The 20,784-nt window shown below is 44.8% G+C and overlaps 1 protein-coding gene and 1 long non-coding RNA gene across 2 annotated transcripts in view; one reads left to right on the forward strand and one right to left on the reverse strand.

Annotated features, from left to right (window-relative positions):
- Positions 1-20,784, forward strand: part of LOC120917183 — a 124,672-nt gene that overhangs the window by 24,439 nt on the left and 79,449 nt on the right. The gene's annotated exons all lie outside the window — the stretch shown is intronic.
- Positions 1-20,784, reverse strand: part of SYT9 (synaptotagmin 9) — a 210,673-nt gene that overhangs the window by 13,010 nt on the left and 176,879 nt on the right. The window contains exons 5-6 of the mRNA XM_040328283.1: positions 15,637-15,808; positions 12,694-12,823 (exon numbers count right to left, since the gene is read on the reverse strand). Of these exons, the coding sequence (XP_040184217.1) occupies positions 12,694-12,823; positions 15,637-15,808 (302 nt within the window). The remainder of the gene's footprint in view (positions 1-12,693; positions 12,824-15,636; positions 15,809-20,784) is intronic.

The raw sequence follows: 20,784 nt of genomic DNA on the forward strand, positions 1-20,784 counted from the left end.
CTTGCCCGAGGGAACATGTATCAATAGAAAAAAAGTTTTAAGAACGGTCGCTTTTTCAGGAGTTTTTAAAACTTTTTTTCCATTGATACATGTTTCCTAGGGCAAGACCCGGGTTCTCAAAGACGTTTTCACAGGCATACTATAGACACCCAGCAGGTACAATATTTAAATGAATTTTTCATTTTTATTTTTTTAATTTTTTATTTAAGCATCATTAAAATCACTGCTCCTGAAAAAACGACCGGTTTTAAAACTTTTTTTCCATTGATACATGTTCCCTGGGGCAAGACCGGGGTTCTCAAAGACGTTTTACGACAATAACTTGCATATTAGGCCCCGTACACACGATCAGTCCAAACTGATGAAAACGGACTGAAGGTCCGTTTCATCGGTTAACCGATTAAGCTGACTGATGGTCTGATGTGCCTACACACCATCAGTTCAAAAACCGATCAAGTGCAACACGGTGACGTAAAACACAACGACATGCAGAGAAAAATGAAGTTCAATGCTTCCAAGCATGCGTCGACTTGATTCTGAGCATGTGCAGGTTTGGAACCGATGCTTTTGCGTACTAACCATCGGTTTTGACCGATCGGTTAGGCGTCCATCGGACAAATTTTAAAGCAAGTTCTCTTTTATTGGACCGAAGGACAATTGTCCAATGGGGCCCACACACGGTCGGTTTGGACTGATGAAACGGTCCTTCAGTTCGTTTTCATCGGATTGGACTGATCGTGTGTACAGGGCCTTAGGCTTTAAAATGAGCACTTTTAAATTCGAACGTATGAGTCCCATAGACATCAATGGGGTTCTAAATGTTCGCGCGAACGTTCGGTCCGTTCAAAGGTTCTGGTGCGAACCGAACGGGGGGGTGTTTGGCTCATCCCTACTGTGCATGCAGAGTTACATGCATATGTGTTTAAAATATTTTTAAGGGAAAGGTCTAATTTAAAACTACTTGCCGACCACCCCTACAGTAAATATACACATCATTACTTTGATGTTAAATAGCGTTGTTATGGCAGAAGCTAGCCACCGTAACGCCAGTATCTTTTTCCTTTGTGGGCAATTCGGCATCGGATAAAAGTGATTCCAGTGGCAGATTCACCACAAAATCACTTTTAGAGATGACAAGAGAGGTGCCCCCCTCCTGCCGCTTTCCAGTTGTTTCCAAACTTCACCCATGCGATCAGGGCCGGATTTGCTCTCCCTGCCGCCTAGGGTGACCACATTTCCAAACTACCATTCAGGGACACCCCCATTCCCAAATATCAGCTTGTGCTATAACGAATCACAGCACAGTGATTGGACACAAGAGGCGGGATTTATCGTTTCTCCAATCACAAGCAGGGGGCGGGATTGTGCTCCTCCAGGCATTCCCCGCCAGGGCAAGTACTGTCAGTGAGTAAAGCAGTGATGTGGCGGCCTTTTTTGGGGGCATCAGATTGGCCCAGGAGGGTAGCTGTGTCAGTTTCATTCCGGGACACTGATTTGTCCTGGAATGAAGTTGCCCAGGACAGACCTGTAAAATGCGGGACTGTCCCGGGCAATCCGTGGTCACCCTACTTCCGCCCCAAGGCCAGGTTTCACAATGCACCCCCTCCCTGCCAACTGACCCCCCCCCCAAATCAACGGAGAATGTGCGGCACGGTTAGATCAAATATGTTTTGTTTGTTTTTATTTTTACTTTTTTATCACTTTTTTTATTTTTATTTATTTGTAGCTTGTCGCTTACTTTTTTAAATTTTTGTATCATTTTCTTATTATTTTTTTATTCTTTACTTTTTTATTTTAATAATTTAATTATTATTTCTTATTATTTATTTATTTTTTATCAATTTTTTTCACTTAACTTTTTTGCTATCACACAGGAGAAAACAATTTCCTGTGTGATAGCAATTGGAGGTGACATGTTCTCTTTATTGACCCTGTCACCTCCAAAACAGGAGTCCTAGCACTGTGCTAGAACTCCTGTCACAGCTGAGATGGGAAGAGCACAGCTCTCCCCTCTCTCTCTGTGTACATCGGCAGCAGGGACAGGAGACCGACTCGGTGGCCGGGGGGAGGACGGAATCCCGAAGACAGAGCCAGCAGAGAGAGGCATGTGGAGTGGGGGGGAGAGGGGAGAACGGACGGGAGCACATATTTTACACGTGATTTTGGCGACATCGCCGCAATCACTTGTTAACAAGCGAGTGGATTCCCCCATAACTCACCGCCCTAACTGTATGTTCCGGGCGTCGGGGGACTCCATGCCACTGCCGCCCCTTGGAGCCCTGCCGCCCCAAGGCCTGGCCTCAGTGGCCTTGTGGGAAATCCGGGCCTGCATGCGATCTGATTCCAGTGCGCGAAAAAAAAAGGTTCCTGCACCTTTTTCATGCAAATCCAATGCAAGTTCCTCCATACAAGCTGTATTGAATTTGCATTGCACAGACATCACATATCGCATATGATCTGCAAAGTAATGCGGTGCGGTGTGAATCACATGCGCTGTCTGTGTTCGCAATATTGTGAACTCAGCCTTAAGGGTAAATTAGAGATCTGGGGTCTTTTTAATTAATAAATAAAGAGGACCTGTCATGCTTATTTCTAATACAAGGGAGGTTTACATTCCTTGTAATAGGAATAAAGGTGATAAAAAAAGAATTGGACAGTGTTAAAAAATGTTTTTTTTTTAAATAAATAAGAAAAAGAAAATGTAAGCGCCCCATCCCTCCGTGCCGAACGTATACGTAAGTCACGCCTGCAAATGTACACAGTGTTCAAACCACACATGTGCGGTATCGCCACAATCATTAGAGCAATAATTCTAGCACTGCACCTCCTCTGTAACTCTAAACAGGTAACCTGTAAACATTTTGAAAGCGTCAAGATTTTTAAGTAATGTACAATTTTAAAGTGTGACATGTTAGGTATCCATTTACTCGATGTAACATAATCTTTCCCATTACACAAACAAATTGGGCTAACACTGATGTATTTTTTAGTTTGAAAGACAGCTGCGCAAATACAGTGTGACAAAGTATTGCAACGATTGTCATTTTATTCTCTAGGGTCTCTGGTAAAAAAAAAAAATTAATGTTTGGGGGTTCTAAGTAATTTTCTAGAAAGAAATAATAATTTAAACTTGTAAACAAAAAGTTCCAGAAAAGGCCTGGTCTGCAAGTGGTTAAGGAGTTTGGAAAAAGACAACTGGGAGGGCTGACACCACCCGTCAACTGTACTTGGGAGTACATTTCTGGCAGATCAACAGGTACTTTCTGTACTTGCAGGGTCTTTAACCACTTAAGGACCGCCTCCTGCACATATACGTCGGCAGAATGGCATGGCTGGGCACAAGCACGTACAAGTACATCCTCTTTAAGTGCCCAGCCGTGCGTCGCGACCAGGTCCGAAGCTCCGTGACCGGGATCGCGGAACCCGCGGACCCGATCGCCACTGGAGTCCCACGATCGGTCCCCGGAGCTGAAGAACGGGGAGAGCTGTGTGTAAACACAGCTTCCCCGTTTTTCACTGTCATTGATCGTGTGATCCCTTTTATAGGGAAACACAATCAATGACGTCACACCTTCAGCCACACCCCCCTACAGTTAGAAACACAAATGAGGTCACACTTAACCCCTTCAGCGCCCCCTTGTGGTTAACTCCCAATCTGCAATTGTCATTTTCACAGTAAACAATGTATTTTTAATGCATTTTTTGCTGTGAAAATTACAATGGTCCCAAAAATGTGTCAAAATTGTCGCAGTCACGAAAAAAATCGCTGATCGCCACCATTAGTAGTAAAAAAATAAATAAATAATAAAAATGCAATAAAACTATCCCCTATTTTGTAAATGCTATAAATTTTGCGCAAACCAATCGATAAACGCTTATTGCGATTTTTTTTACCAAAAATAGGCAAAAGAATACGTATCAGCCTAAACTGAGGAAATTTTGTTTTATATATTTTTGGGGGATATTTATTACAGCAAAAAGTTAAAAATATTGATATTTTTTTTAAATTGTCGTTCTATTTTTGTCTATAGCGCAAAAAATAAAAACCGCAGAGGTGATCAAATACCACCAAAAGAAGGCTCTATTAGTGGGAAAAAAAGGACGCCAAATTTGTTTGGGAGCCACGTCGCACGAGCGCGCAATTGTCAGTAAAAGCGACGCAGTGCCGAATTGCAAAACTGGCCAGGTCTTTTGGCTGCCTAAAGGTCCGGGTCTTAAGTGGTTAAAAGGATGAAACGTGGGTAAATGTGCATGTTTTTTTAAATGTTACCTTGGCATTCACTTTAAAGCCCCATTCTACGACATATGCTCTTTTCTTTTGAAAAATTTGGCACTTTTGGGTATGGAGGAACTCACTCCATGTAACAGCACTGGGCCAATCAGTTAGTAATTCATAGTCCCGCAAAAGCTTCAACTCCAGCAAATTGCAGCCGAATCAGAAATGTTCTTTACAGCTGAACGAAGATGCATGGAAGAACTAAACTAAAATGAACTTGTTGCATTTTCCTGTGTGGGCAAAGTACACATTTTCTTTGCATCCACCCTATTAGATTGTAAGGGCCAGATTCACAGAGGAAATACGCCGGAGTATCTGCTGATACTCCGGCGTGTTTTCAAATTTGCCGCGTCGTATCTTTATTTGTAATTCACAAAAAAGATACAACGGCTTTTGGCTAAGATCCGACAGGCGTACGGCTTTGTACGCCTTCGGATCCTAGGTGTGGAGTTTGCATCGTTTTCCAGTGTCGGGTATGCAAATTAGCTGATTACGGCGATCCACAAAGATATGCGCGTTCGTCGCAATCTCTTACATCGTCGCTAGTCGGTTTTTCCCATCGCAAACTTAGGCCTGCTTTTTCATGGCTTATCTTTAGAACAGCCATGTTAAAGTATGGCCGTCGTTCCCGCGTCGAATTTCAATATTTATTTTTTTGTGTAAGACGTCCGGGAATACGAAACAACGTAACGCACGTCACCGTTCAAAAAATACGTCGGGGCGCCGTAATTTCGCGCAAAGCACGTTGGGAAATTTTCACACGGAGCATGCGCAGAACGTTCGGCGCGGGAACGCGCCTAATTTAAATGGTACACGCCCCATTTGAATTAGGCAGGCTTGAGCCGGACGGCTTTACGTTACACCGCCGTAAGTTTATACGCAAGTGCTTGGTGAATCAGGCACTTGCGCTGAAAACTTGCGACGGTGTAACGTAATACGTTACGTTACGCCGCCGCAGATATTCGTGAATCTGGCCCTAAGCTCTTATGAGCAGGACCCTCTTAACCCTTGTGTATTATATTGTAACTGTACTGTTCCCCTTGTAAAGCATGAGCAAACTGTTGGTTTTATATTAATCCTGAATAATAATAGTAATAATAAAATAAAGTAGCATGGCATAAATTACACTGTGAGCAAAACTTTGTTTTTTAAGTTTCCCCAAATTTCTTTTTTTTTTAAAACACTTGTCCAACAAAATAATTACTATTGAGTGAATGTTATATTGCTTGGAGACAGGGGTTGTCTTCACTTCTCCATACTAAAACTAACTTCTAATTAGGAGGCTGTGAAATTGATTCACAATGAAATACCTTGGGTTTAGCTTTCAGCAATACAAAGCTGAAATGCGTGGGGCATAGTTTAACTAGTGTCAACGAATAATTAAATTTCAGAGCATTTACATTTTATCTTGTAGCCTTTTTTTTTTTAACTTGAGGCTGGGTTCACACTGGAGAACGCAGCGGCTCACAGCAGGAGTCCATTGCATCTCCATTCACCGTTTCAGGTCCGATTTCAGCCCGAATTATTGGCTGAATTCGGACCTGAAACGGACCGAAAAGACGCACAGGGCTCCTGTGCAATTCGCACCGGAGCCGCTGCGGAGATGTGTGAATCAGCTCCATAGAGAGTCACAATCTCTTGCTATGCAAATTGGATGCGGAGAAAAAACACATCAAATTCACACTGGTGTGAACCCGGCCTATTTGGGCCAATTCACATCGGAGCCACTGCGGAGATGTGTGAATCAGCTCCATAGAGAGTCACAATCTCTTTCTATGCGAATTGGATGCAGGGAAACCACATCCAATTCACACTGGTGTGAACCCGGCCTATAACTGGCCATACACCTATAGATTACCTTATTTATCGGCGTATACCGCGCACTTTTTTGCCCTGAGGGCAAAATCGTGGGTGCGCGATATACGCCGATACCCGCTTCCCGCGCTATGTTTGAACCACTGCGCTGGCATATACCGAGCGCAGTACACTCGGGTATAGTCGGGCAGGCTCGGCTCCTCTCGCGGTCACGTCCTGTGTGTCCTGTACGTCCTTTCTGCGAGAGGAGCCGAGCCTGCACGACTATACTGGAGTGTACTGCGCTCGCTATATGCCGGAGCAGTGGTTCAAACTCAGCGCGGGAAGCGGGGATCGAGCGGGGAGGACACCACGATGGCCGCAGAAGGACGCCGGACCGGACGAGGCCGCAGATGGACGCGATGGATGACGGGCAGGACGCGATGGACGACGGGCAAGACACCGACGAGGGGCATCCAAACTGTAAGTATTTTTTTTTTTCCAGGAATTTTTCTTCAAGTTCGGGGGTGCGCGCTATACGCCGGGGCGCGCAATAGGCCGATAAATACGGTATCTGCAGAATTTCTATGGTCAGATGGAAAAAGTGGAACAGATTCCTCCATCTACACTAAACTGTGTGGATGGAAGAATCTCCCACTGGCCCAAGCTTCCATATGTTGCTAGTCGGCCCCATTGGCTCTCACAATTCCTGAACATGATTGGGTGCAGTCATTGTTTAGGTTGAGGGCCGACTAGCAAGATACTGAAGCTTGGGCCAGTGGGAGATTCCTCCATCCACACAGTTTAGCGTACATGAAGAAATCTGTTGCACTTTTTCCATCTAATCATAGAAAATCTGCAGATAATCTATAGGTGTATGGCCAGCTTTAATCTGCCGATGGCACTGTGTGTGGTATACAAGACAGGAAATTCCATCTCCACCCAAATCAGTTTGCACATTTTAGGTGAAGTGATTCTATTCCGTGCCAGGTCTACATTGGTAAGAAGGAATGTGTGCTCAACGTTTTAGAGGGCCAATGCCCAAAGAATAGGGGAATAAAAAGACTGGAAGAAGTACCAAATGTCTTTAGAGGTGTAGATTATTGGAGATCTAGTTAAACCCTACACATTTTGTGGATCTGTGTCACCGTCTTTAGGGCTGATTGGTTTGTGTAAACCAGCCTTTCTCAATCTTTTTACCCTGGAAGAACCTCTTTGAGAACCCTTAGAAAAAAACAATTCAGTGAGGAGAATGCCCATTACATTGGTGGCCAGATGGAGGAATGCCACTTACAGACAGCTAAAAATATGATTGATGTAATGTCACTGGCATGGGCGTCCGCTCCATAGGGCAAGGGGGGTCGTTTGCCCCCCTGGAATCGCCAGGGAGAGCCAGGAGCAGGCCCGAACTGTCCCTGGGGCCGCTTTAAGCCGTGACTGCAGTGCTTCCCTCCTTCTGTCCTCCGGCGCTCGTATCGTATGTCATGGAGCTGGGTCTGTGTGCAAGGTCCCGCCCCCTAGTTTCGGCTCGTCTGATAGTCTTCTAGTGTTCCGCCTATCACACGAGCCGAACTAGGGGGGCGGGACCTTGCACACAGACCCAGCTCCGTGACATACGATACGAGCGCCAGAGGACAGAGGGAGGGGAGCGCCGCTTTATATCGTTTACCAGGCCTGTGCTTTGTTTGTTCCAACATCTGTTGCCACAGGTAACACTAGACTATTTTCTGATGTGTTTTTAGCAAGTCTGGAAACGCAGAGCAAACACAACACAGAGTTGTAGCCTACGGCATAGTTTCTAGTTGTCCCTTATTTAGAGTGCCCGTCCCTCTTCTGGAATCAAATCCATTTGTCCCTCATTCCAAAAGGTTCCTCTTTTACACTTGAAATAAATATACTGTCAATATAGTGTAGTGTTTCAGTCAAGGGAAAGGGGTGCTGTGTAATGTAAAGGGGTCCAGTGATGCAGGGTGCTGTGTAATGTAAAGGGGTCCAGTGATGCAGGGTGCTGTGTAATGTAAAGGGGTCCAGTGGTGCAGGGTGCTGTGTAATGTAAAGGGGTCCAGTGGTGCAGGGTGCTGTGTAATGTAAAGGGGTCCAGAGGTGCAGGGTGCTGTGTAATGTAAAAGGGTCCAGTGGTGCAAGGTGCTGTGTAATGTAAAGGGGGCCAGTGGTGCAGGGTGCTGTGTAATGTAAAGGGGTCCAGAGGTGCAGGGTGCTGTGTAATGTAAAAGGGTCCAGTGGTGCAAGGTGCTGTGTAATGTAAAGGGGGCCAGTGGTGCAGGGTGCTGTGTAATGTAAAGGGGTCCAGTGGTGCAGGGTGCTGTGTAATGTAAAGGGGTCCAGAGCTGTGGGGTGCTGTGTAATGTAAAGGGGTCCAGAGGTGCAGTTGTGGAGAGGGGGTACACAGTAGTGACAAAGATATTAAAGATGCAGAGGTATGCAGGGGGCACAGTGGGGTGTTTTTACATTTTAACATGGGGGGGCGCTTTTAACCCCTGCTAGCGGTCGAAGAAAGGGTAAAATGCGACTGTGTATCGCCGCTGCCGAAGCGCGCCCCCCCCTGAAAAAATTTCAGCGGACGCCCATGGTCACTGGCTATGCCCTGGATCTATGCAGGAACCAGCTAGTGAGAGGACAATCAACCACAGCTCAAGGGACCCCTAACAACTTATGGAGAAATCCCTAAAGTTCCACAGAACCCTTTACGAGAATAGCTGGCGTCAAACAGAGAACAACAAGAGAAGATAACATTTGCAACAAAACAGCGTTTGACAAGGTCTATTAGTGACCAATGTATTGGCCAATTAGTTTTTAGTGACATTGTTAGGTAGATTCACACACATTGGCCTAACTTTAGGGCGGCCTAGCCTAGCCTGTTTAGGCTACACCGCCGTAAATTAGTTAGGCTAGTAATGATTCACAATCTACTTACCTGCTAATCTACGGCGGCGTAGCCTAAAACGAGCGGGCGTAAGGGCGCCTAATTCAAATTGCTTGGAGGGGGGCGTGTTGTATGGAAATGAGGCTTGACCTCACGTTTTTTTAAGTTTTTTGACACTGCGCATGCGCCGGGCGACTACATTTCCCAGTGCGCATTGCGGCTAAGTACGCCGTACGGGCCTATTGATTTCGACGTGGACGTAAACGACGTAACTCCCGATTCGCGGACGACTTACGCAAACGACGCAAAAATTTCGAACCTCGCGGCGGGAACGCCGGCCATACTTTAACATTGTTATTCCACCTCATAGGTGGAATAACTTTAGGCCGCCTAAGGCCTTACGGAAACGACGTAATTCGACGGCGTAGGCCTGGCGTACGTTCGTGAATCGGCGTATCCCCTAATTTACATAATCTACGCCGGCCGCAATGGAAGCGTCATCTAGCGGCCATCAGAAACATTGCAAGCTAAGATAGAACGGTGCAAGCCGGCCTATCTTAGCTTTGTTTAAGCGTATCTCTGTTTGAGCATACGCTTAAACAAACGCCGGCGTAGATTCAGAGTTAGGTCGGCTTATCTACTGATAAGCCGGCCTAACTCTTTGTGAATCTACCTATGTGAGAGCTTGCTAAAAGATCTGCGAGATGTCTGATCAGCTCTGATTGACTTTCCATACCAATATTTGGAAAACAGGCTGGAAAAACCTGTGGCTCACCTGAGAAAAAAAACAAGCTCAATTGTTCACAACCATGTCAAGGAGTCTGAAACTGAGGACCACGGTGGCAGGGCCATCTTAATGCAAGGGCACTCCTGGGCACTGCCCAGGGGCCCCAGGTACATGGGGGGGCCCCACAATAATCTTGCATCACACCATACTTGCCAACTGTCCCGGATTAGCTGGGACAGTCATACTTTTTACTAAACTGTCCCGATATGGTTGTGTCCTGGGAAGCATCCCAGAACCTATACTGTGCCCTCCTAAACCCAGTATTGTGCCCTCCTGACCGTGCCTTTCTGCATTCCCCCCTATACTGCGCCCTTTGTGTTGACTAGTCTTTGATTTATGGAATGTTTTCCTTTTGTAAAATCGATTTTATTGAAAGTACTAATGAATATATGTTTAATTCTATCAACTATTTATACTTTATTTCTTGAACGTAGGTGTGCAAATTGGGGCAAGCTGGTAGGGGGCCCCAGTGCATTACTTTGCCCAGGGGCCCATGATGCTATTAAGACGGCCCTGCACGGTGGTGATAAGTAAAGGGGGGCATCCCATCCCCATTTAGTCCATGCAGTGATAACATTTTGTAGATACTTTCCACCTACAAAGGTATATTTCTTTCTTCTTTAAAGCTGTGTTCTGGCCAAAAAAATAAACAATTAAAAGCCAGCAGCTACACATACTGCAGCACAATGGAAAATAAATAAACCTTGTGCATTATCCTTCGGTGTGTTTTATTAAAAATGAAATAAAAAACTACTCACAAACAAATGGAAAATTTTCACGATACAAGAGATCTCCAAATGACAGCAATTGTTCTGTAGATGAACCACTCCAGATGGTACCAGAGGAGTAAACAGGGGCCACTTCCGACTAACGCGTTTCGTCAGGCCTTTTTGCATTTGTTTGTGAGTAGTTTTTTATTTATTTTCTAATAAATCACACCTAAGGTTAATGCATAAGGTTGGTGCGCCCTCTTTCTTTCTTTTTTCTTGTGATCGCAAGGATACCCCTATCCTTGAGAGCAGCAAGGCCTGTGACACCGTTCTTCCCTACCCTAGTTTACCCGGTATCCACTTGTACGCAGGAGTGTTTGTCTTTCTACACATACTGCAGCTGCTGGCTTTTAATAATAGGACACTTACCTGTCCTAGTGTCCCTCGATGTCAGAACCGCATCTGATGTTTCCATCTGCTGACGGGTGCTGCCGTGGCCATTGCGTGTAAGGGAACCCGGAAGTGTTGCCTTTTGGTTTCACGCCCGGAACCCTACTGTGCATGTGCGAGGCCCCGCTCCTCTCTCCTATTGGCCCGGTGGCCGGGGAAGCAGGACGGAGTCAGATGAGCGGAAGTTCCACTTTATGGAACTGTGCTTTAACTTCAGTAAACCTAACAGAACCTGCTAGTGGCTTACACACAGCAGAAGACAGAATAACAAAGAAAAAATATGTAAAAGGGAGAAGTAAGCTGCTTTACTCTATTCAAAATATACTGTATATAACTCACAGAGCATAATGCACATTAAATGTATAGAGTTGCCATCACACTTGGGGTCTATGATGTCATCACTTCCTTCCAGACATATGTACCCTCTGCAGTTATGCTCTGTCTAGTACACACACAAAACAAAATGCTTATGTTTTTAGGTTCCTTATTATACACTTAGGGCCAGATTCACGTATCTGGCCGTATCTTTCTGCGGGCGTAGCGTATCCTATTTACGATACGCCTCCGCAACTTGGACAGGCAAGTGCAGTATTCACAAAGCACTTGCTCCGTAAGTTGCAGCGGCGTAGTGTAAATTGGCCGGCGTAAGCCTGCCTAATTCAAAATAGGCTGGTAGGGGGCGTGTTGTATGTAAATGAATCGTAACCCCACGAAAATTACGCGCCTAACGAATGGCGCATGCGCGCGCATGCTCAGTATCACTGGGAAAATTGGTGAGCCAATCGCACAAGCAGGAAATTATGTTTCTGGGGAGTGGTCAGTACACATTCTGGGCCAGATTCACGTAGGAGGGCGTATCTTTGGGCGGGCGTAGCGTATCCTATATACGCTACGCCGCCGTAACTTAGAGAGGCGAGTACCGTATTCACAAAGAACTTGTGCTCTAAGTTACGGCGGCGTAGCGTAAATGGGCCGGCGTAAGCCCGTCTTATTCAAAGTAGGCTGGAAGGGGGCTTGTGGTATGGACAAGAAATCGTGACCCCATGTAAATGACGCGCCTAACGAACGGAGCATGCGCGCGCATGCTCAGTACCACGTAAAATTTTCTCCCAAAGTTACGCCGGCTCAATGCTTAGTCGACGTGAACGTAACCTATGCCCATTTCCATTCACGTACGACTTACGCAAACAACGTAAAATACGTCGCTGTTCCGACGTTTCCGACGTCCATACCTTAACATGACTTACCCCTGCTTTATGAGGGGTAAAGTTACGCCGGTCCTACGCCTTACGGAAACAGCGTATTTAAATACGCCGGGCGCAAGTACGTTCGTGTATCGGCGTATCTAGCTCATTTGCATATTCAACGCGGAAATATACGGAAGCGCCCCTAGCGGCCAGCGTAAATATGCACCCCAAGATACGACGTAGGAGACTTATGCCGCTCGTATCTTGGCCGAATTCAAGCGCAAATGATTCTAAGAATTAGGCGCGTAGATGAGTCCTTTGTGAATCTGGGCCTCTGTGTACAGAAAACCTCCAGGTAGCCATATTGCAATGTATTCTCAGAAAATTACATTGGCTGCAGATTGAAAAGGAAAGGTATTTTTTAATAATATTCAATTAAAATATGATTCATGTCGCAATTATATGCACTATATTTTTTCTTTATTTGCTATTTTTTCCCCACAAAAATGAAGTTACTTTTTAACAAAGTTAAGCAATTTTTTTTTAAATGCTGGAAGATGTCCAGAATCAAAAACCCCCATATCGAAACATGGTGCCAATCTTACCTCTACAAGTGGGTGCCAGTGGGCGATGGGCTTCCTGGGATACGACAGCATTTCGTTCCAGTGTTCCCGGCCTAGGCTCTCTGCATCGTTGCCAACTTGACATACGCCGATGACCTCATTGTGACCTACACTGTGAAAATGTTACATAATGTTTTTTCCGTATGCAGTACATTGAAACGTGTTAGAAAATGTATGCCAGTGTCATGCCCCAACATTTTAACATAAGGATATTAATTTTAAAATGTCATTGATAGTCATGTACAGTGCCTTGAAAAAGTATTCACACCCCTTGAAATTTTCCACATTTTGTCATGTTACAACCAAAGATATAAATGTATTTTGTTGGGATTTTATGTAATAGACCAATGATGGCGAACCTTGGCACCCTAGGTGTTTTGGAACTACATTTCCCATCATGCTCATGAACTCTGCAGTGTAGTTGAGCATTGTAACGGAATGACCCGTGACACCCAGAGACTTTGGAAGGATGGGGGGTACCTGTGTTTCAGCGTCACTAATGACTCTTGGGTCTAGGGTCACCCTGTGCCCCTTTTGGGCATAGGGTGACTGATAACTGATAATTCATGTATTGCAGGAGATCTGGACATATTACAGGTGATTTCATGCTGACCCACAACAGGTCAATAGGCTCCTGAAAGACATTCCATTGTCCATTGTGTGATGCTAATACTGTGTTGTGTCTATTGTACTGATTAAGTCTAAAAGGTCAGATGTCTCCTTTCAGGAATAGGGAATTAGCATGTCAGTTATGTTTAGTAAAGGAATGTGTTTTGTGAATAGCAGGTGAGAGTCATAACGTCTGACTTTGCAGGTGTAGTAATTAGGTCACGTTAATTATGTCAGACCGGTGCCAAAAAGTCTGAGGGATGTGTATTGGAGACTCGTTAGCCCCCCATTGTGTGATGTGTGGGTGGAGTGTGTCTTTGTCCCTGTGATTGACTGTAACATGCCTGTACTGCATAAAAAGCTGAGAGTGTACCATTAAAGATTCATTCATATATTTTGAAACCAGAGAACAGAGCGTATGTCTCGTTTATTCTGGGGAAATTCATATGGATCATGTCTGCTGGATTGTCGGACTGTCGGATAAGCTGTCGTGGGGCGATGGAATGGGAATATCGTAAACGGTGGTGACCGTTACAAGCAGTAAGTGGGTATTTAATTCAAGCAATTTGCACAGTAAAAATGGCTACTCACAAAACCAGTATAAATACAGGCATGTAATGGAAGAGACGGCTGGTCCGATGTCACAACGTGTAGTCAGCAATACAACAGGCTGGTCTCTTATCCTGGTCCCCCGGGTGATGGAAACGAAGGTCCAAGATGTTCGGGAGCCTTTGGGGAACCCCACAGAGAACAGGAGCCGTGGATGCTGTACCAGAAGCGGCGTGCGTTCCAGCGTGGAACGCAGCGTATCGCCGTATAACCGGAAGTGACGTAGGGGCTTCGGACAGCCAATGGGATGACGCGTTTCTCAGCCTCCGCTGGTTCATCAGATCCAAGATGGATCTGATGAACCAGCGGAGGCTGAGAAACGCGTCATCCCATTGGCTGTCCGAAGCCCCTACGTCACATCCGGTTATACGGCGATACGCTGCGTTCCACGCTGGAACGCACGCCGCTTCTGGTACAGCATCCACGGCTCCTGTTCTCTGTGGGGTTCCCCAAAGGCTCCCGAACATCTTGGACCTTCGTTTCCATCACCCGGGGGACCAGGATAAGAGACCAGCCTGTTGTATTGCTGACTACACGTTGTGACATCGGACCAGCCGTCTCTTCCATTACATGCCTGTATTTATACTGGTTTTGTGAGTAGCCATTTTTACTGTGCAAATTGCTTGAATTAAATACCCACTTACTGCACTTAGGTTGGCGCATTTTCTCTTTTTTAAACATATCTTTCAGAGTCTGCTTCTACCTCCGGATTTTGCTGCCACTATAGTGCTATTGGACTTATATTGGATTATTGATCCATTGACTTATTCATTCATTTATTATGTTTCAATTTTTGTTATTGACATGGACCATATGATATATGTACTTTTTTATTATTGACTGTGCTCTCCTGGTTTTTGCGCCATCTATCTATATATATTAGACCGTTACAAGCATCATGGGAAATGTAGTTCCAAAACATCTGGAGTGCCAAGGGTCGCCAACACTGTGATAGACCAACACAAAGTGGTACAAAATTGTGAAGTGGAAGGAAAATGATAATTGGTTTTCAAAAGTTGTTACAAATAAATATCTGAAAAGTGTGGCGTGCTGTGGAGAGAATTCTTTGTAGAACCACCTTTCGCTGCAATTACAGCTTCAAGTCATTTTGGATATGTCTCTACCAGTGACATTTGTGCCCATTCTTCTTTGCAAAATTGCTCAAGCTCTGTCAGATTGGATGGAGAGCGTCTGTGAACAGCAATTTTTAAGTCTTGCCACAGATTCTCAATTGGATTTAGGTCTGGACTTTGACTGGGCCATTCAGCCCAACTTGTTTGACATCGGTCTATGATAAAAGTATCCTTCTCCTTTATCCCTATAAAAAATGACTACAGCCTAGTAATATGATTAGCTAACTAACTCAGTAACATGATTTCATAATGACTACAGTATAGCCCAGTAAGATAAAACTATTTCCAGCTTGTTGGTAAGTTGGAAACACTTGTAATTGCCCAATTTAAACAAATCAAGTAGTATGAAGACTATATATTTATTGCAAACACTGCTTGTATTGTATATGCCACTTACATTATTAGTCTGTATACTGCCACCCTAACATTTTCCTTGGCCCCACATAGTAAATAAAAAAGAAACCAAAGAAGCAAACAATGAACATGCTGACTATACATAAAAGACGCCTTTCAAACTCTTGACTCCCATTGAGTAGACTCCGGTAATTGCACTGAATTCATTGTAATATCTCACCGGTCATAATCCATCACTGCTATTAACAAACTGATCTGATCAATATTCTCTGGCGGCACGTCAAACACGATGGCTTCATTATACACGGGGTTTAATGTGTTCCTCTTCGTTGATGTTTTCCTTTTCTTCAGTCTCCTCCCCTCACACATTATTGACACCTTCACATAAGGATCTGTAAGGAAAGGCACACAAATTCTATTACGCTATAACCTGCTATTTAAGGCTACAAAGAATTTGTATAGGTTGCTTGGAGACACACAGGATAGAGACCATTGCATGTTTTAAGATCACATAACTTGCATCTGTACCTTAAAATGGTAAATCGAGGGATCTCTTTAGTATAAAGCAATTGATATTTAGACAGGTATCTGCTCCCCCCTCCCCCCTGAAAGGTGTCAAATGTGACACCGGAGGGTTCCGATCAGCGTGAGTTCCATTTTAGGGTGGAGCTCCACTTTAAAGTAGAACTTTAGTCATAAAATTAAGTCCTGCTAGATCACCTCAGGCTGGCCCTTTTTGCAGGTATAGTTTTGTAAAAAAAAAAAAAGTGTCTATACTGTTTAAAATCCAGTAATACATGGTTTCTCTCTGCTCTGCACACGCTCAGTTGCTTTCTATTTTTTGGCATTTTTAGGCACTGCCGAGGCCGATCTGCTGAAAGGCTTAAAGTGGAATGAAAGCCTCCTATCCTTTACAGCCAAGGAAGCTGCTTCTGTTTGATCTGCAACTGCCATGGTGCTGCACATGTGATCAGTTGTAACACCAGACATTTAAAGCTTTGACAGTATGGTTGAGGACACAAGCAAATGTTTTGAGGTTGAGGACAGCTGACAATCTGGAATTGCAGGAATGTTACAGTTTTTGAAACTTTAGAGTGCAACTTTGGTACAACTTTGACGCAACTTTGGATTGGTGCTACTTGGATAGGATTTTGGCTTTGACCAGAGATAATGGACAACTGTTGCATTGTATAAAGCCCCATACACACTATCAGTTTTCCTGCTGGTTTTCTCTTCAGGTTTACCAAAACCATGTAGTACAAGGACCTGCCTGATTGCATTCAAATTGAAACGCTTAAGGTTTGACCTCATATTAGATGGTTTTGGTAAACCTGAAGAGAAAACCATCAGGAAAACTGATAGTGTGTATGGGGCTTAACAGTCAGGTACGACTTTCATGCAACTTTTGAGGGTTAACATGGAAGTCTATGGCCTTCAAGTTGGCGTGAAAGTCAGACCAGTAGTGCATGAACTACTTTAAAGTCGCTGCAAATTTAAGTGGCACATAATTGAGAGGGGATATGATTTCAATTTACAAATACCATACTGGTGACTCCACAATAGGGATAAAACTTTTTCGCAGAAGGGAGTTTAACAAGACACATGGCTACTCATTAAAATTAGAAGAAAATATGTTTAACTCTTAACTACGTAGAGGGTTCTTTACTGTAAAAGCGGCAAGGATGTGGAATTCCCTATCACAGGTGGTGGTCTCAGCGGGGGGCATCGATGGTTTCAAGAAACTATTAGATAAGCACCTGAACAACCAATACATACAGGAATAAAAAAGGTAATACTGACATAAAATAACACACATAGAGCTAGATTCACGTAGCTTTTACGTCGGCGTATCTATAGATACGCCGCGTAAGTAGAAAGAAGCGCCGTCGTATCTATGCGTGCCATTCTGGGAGCGAGATATGCCTGAATTATAGCTTCCTCCGACCGACATAAGTCTTAGTACGCTGTCGTATCTAGGGTGCATATTTACGCTGGCCGCTAGGGGCGCTTCCGTAGATTTACGCGTAGAATATGTAAATGACCTAGATACGCCGATTCACAAACGTACTTGTGCCCGCTACGCCGTTTACGTAAGGCTTACGTCCGGCGTAACGTTACCCCTGCTATATGAGGCGCAGCCAATGTTAAAGTATGGACGTCGGAACAGCCGTCGAATGTTACGTCGTTTACGTAAGTGGTACGTGAATGGGGCTGTGCGTAGGTTACGTTCACGTTGAAAGCATTGAGCCGACGTATCTTAGGGAGTATATGCGACGTGACGCCGAGCATGCGCGCACATGCGCGGATCGTTAGTTACACTACGCCGGCGCAACGTACGGCGCCAGATCTTTGTGAATAATGGTCTGGGCGCCCTACTTTACGTCGGAGTAGCGGATATGAGATGCGCTACGCCGGCCAAACTATATACTGAGCTACGTGAATCTAGCTCATAGGTTGTACTTGTGTCTTTTTTCAACCTCACCTACTATGTAACTACTGTATTTATTGGCGTATAACACTCACTTATTTACCCTGAAAATAGAGGGTAAACTGTGCCTGCGTGTTATACGCAGGGGGCTGTGGAAAGTTTTTTCCTGAAACGTCCCTCTTAAAGTCAGGGTGCGTGTTATACGCCGATAAATACGGTATGTAACATAGACAGTATGAATGGTTATCATTGGAAAACATGGGGAACGACTTGTCATGAGACTTTGATGTCTAAAGTTGCTTGACAAAGTCGTACAAGTGTGAATGGAGCCCAAATCAATAGGTTTAGTTCTGCTTTATGATTTACTGCTGGGATTCTGGGCTTCAGCAAAATGGCAGCCTCCGGCAAGAAGAGACAGGAGCAATGCTGGAGGCAATTTACAGCACAAACTCATTTTGATAGCATAATAATAAATGTGGAATGTAGATTCCTTGCTAAAGAACATAATTTTTTATCAAGTTGTTGTGGGTAAAGTTCCACTTTAAATGACTCATCATTATTAAATGATATTATGTGCAATAAAAGTAAGTGTTCCTCTAAGCTTCCTTTGGTTATTTTAAAGCCAAACCAATATTCTTGCTCAAATGGCAGTAAAAACCCTTTTAGTATTGTGAAAAAAAAAATCCTGTTTTACCTTTAGAAGTTGCACTCAGACAGCCAATAACGCAAAGTGGCAGTTATTGGTCATAAATTACTGGTCATTTCTATTTCGGGTAAGAAAAGATCAACTACTGGCATTTCATCAAGTTTAACAAAAGTGCAAGTTCACCTTTACAGTATTTTCTGTGCAACACATTTCCTGCCTGGTCTTCATTTTCTCAGCAATACTAAATTATTGTTTTCTATCCCTTGATCACTTAACAATAGATATATTCATGCATTGCTCTCAGAACTCTTCTCCCTGAGCTTTGCAGGGTGTAACTTCAGCTCTCCAACACCCCCCCTTTTTTTTTTTAACTCTCAGACAAGCTTTTTGATTAAGCACTTTGAATGGATGTAGAGAAGAGAAGACGGCAGATAAACACATACGGGGCAGATCCACGTACAGCGGCGCATCTTTCTGCCGGGCGTAGCGTATCTAAGATACACTACGCCGCCGTAACTTATTTTTTTTTTTCGAATCCTCAAAGAATGCGTGCCGTAAGTTACGGCGGCGTAGTGTATCTTTGGCGGCGTAAGGGCGCGCAATTCAAAATGATGTGATGGGGCGTGTTTTATGTAAATACGTCGTGACCCGACGTAGACAACGTTTTTTTTGAACGGCGCATGCGCCGTCCGTGGGGGTATCCCAGTGCGCATGCTCGAAATTAAACCGGAACAAGCCAATGCTTACGACGGTGACGTCATTCTACGCAAATCCCTATTCGCGAACGACTTACGCAAACGACGTAAAAAATTCAAATTTCGATGTGGGAACGACGGCCATACTTAAAGCGGGGGTTCACCCTGTTAAAAAAAAAAAAAAAAATTTTTTTTATTATTCCATTACTTTCGGCATCGTAGCGCGAGCTACGGTATGCCGGTCCTAAATTTTTAATCCCCGTACTCACTGTGCTATCGTTGATTGAAGAATCCGGGGAATGGGCGTTCCTATGGTGAGAGAAGGTGATTGACGGCCGGCCCTGGCACGTCACGCTTCTCCAGAAATAGCCGAAATAGGCTTGGCTATTCACGGCGCCTGCGCATAGCCTGTGCGCAGGCGCTGTGAATAGCCGAGACCTACTCCGGCTGTCTTCGGGGAGCGTGACGTGCCAGAGCCGGCCGTCAATCATCCTCCCTCTCCATAGGCACGCCCATTCCCCGCGGGAGTCGGATTCTTCAATCAACAATAGCACAGTGAGTACGGGGATTAAAAATTTAAGACCGGCATACCGTAGCTCGCGCTACGATGCCGAAAGTAATGGAATAATGGGGTGAAGGAGGGTGAACTACCGCTTTAACACTGAGTACCCTACCATATAGCAGCTTTAACTATACGCCGGAAAAAGCCGAACGCAAACGACGTAAAAAAATGCGCCGCACGGACGTACGTTCGTGGATCGCCGTAACTAGCTAATTTGCATACTCGACGCGGAATTCGACGGAAACGCCACCTAGCGGCCAGCGTAAATATACACCTACGATCCGACGGCGTACTAAGACGTACGCCTGTCGGATCGATCCCTCATTCCGTCGTATCTTGTTTTGTGGATACAAAACAAAGATACGACGCGGGAACTTTGAAATTACGCGGCGTATCAATAGATACGCCGGCGTAATTTCTTTGTGGATCTGCCCCATACAACTTCTGTAGGAGGATTTGTTTAATCTATGTGAAGGCCAGTCACTTCACTGTAAATATGCAAGGGTTTACAACCACTTTAAAGTGGATGTAAACTCTTTACAACCACTTTTACCTACAGGTAAGCCTATAATAAGGCTTACCTGTAGGTGCTTGAAATATCTGCTAAACCTCCGCGGTTTAGGAGATATTTACAAAAATGCCGGACGCCGATGTCTACGGCGCATGCACCGTAGACAAAGGTGCGGGCACACTTAAGCAAAGCGGTGACTGGCGGCTCCCGCGCACATGCCGTGACGAAGGGTGACCACGTGTCCTGGATTGCCCGGGACAGTCCCGCATTTTGCAGGTCTGTCCCGGGCACATTCATTCCAGGACAATACAGTGTCCCGGAATGAAACTGACACAGCCACCCTGCTGGCCAATCTGATGCCCCCAAAAAAGGCCGCCACATCACCACTTTACTCACTGACGGTACTTGTCCTGGCCGGGAATGCCTGGAGGAGCACAATCCCGCCCCCTGCTTGTGATTGGAGATATTAAATCCCGCCTCTTGTGTCCAATCACTGTGCTGTGATTCGTTACAGCACAAGTTGACT

Source organism: Rana temporaria, chromosome 11 (genome assembly GCF_905171775.1).
Source record: "Rana temporaria chromosome 11, aRanTem1.1, whole genome shotgun sequence".
In the NCBI taxonomy this organism is placed as follows: Eukaryota; Metazoa; Chordata; class Amphibia; order Anura; family Ranidae; genus Rana; species Rana temporaria.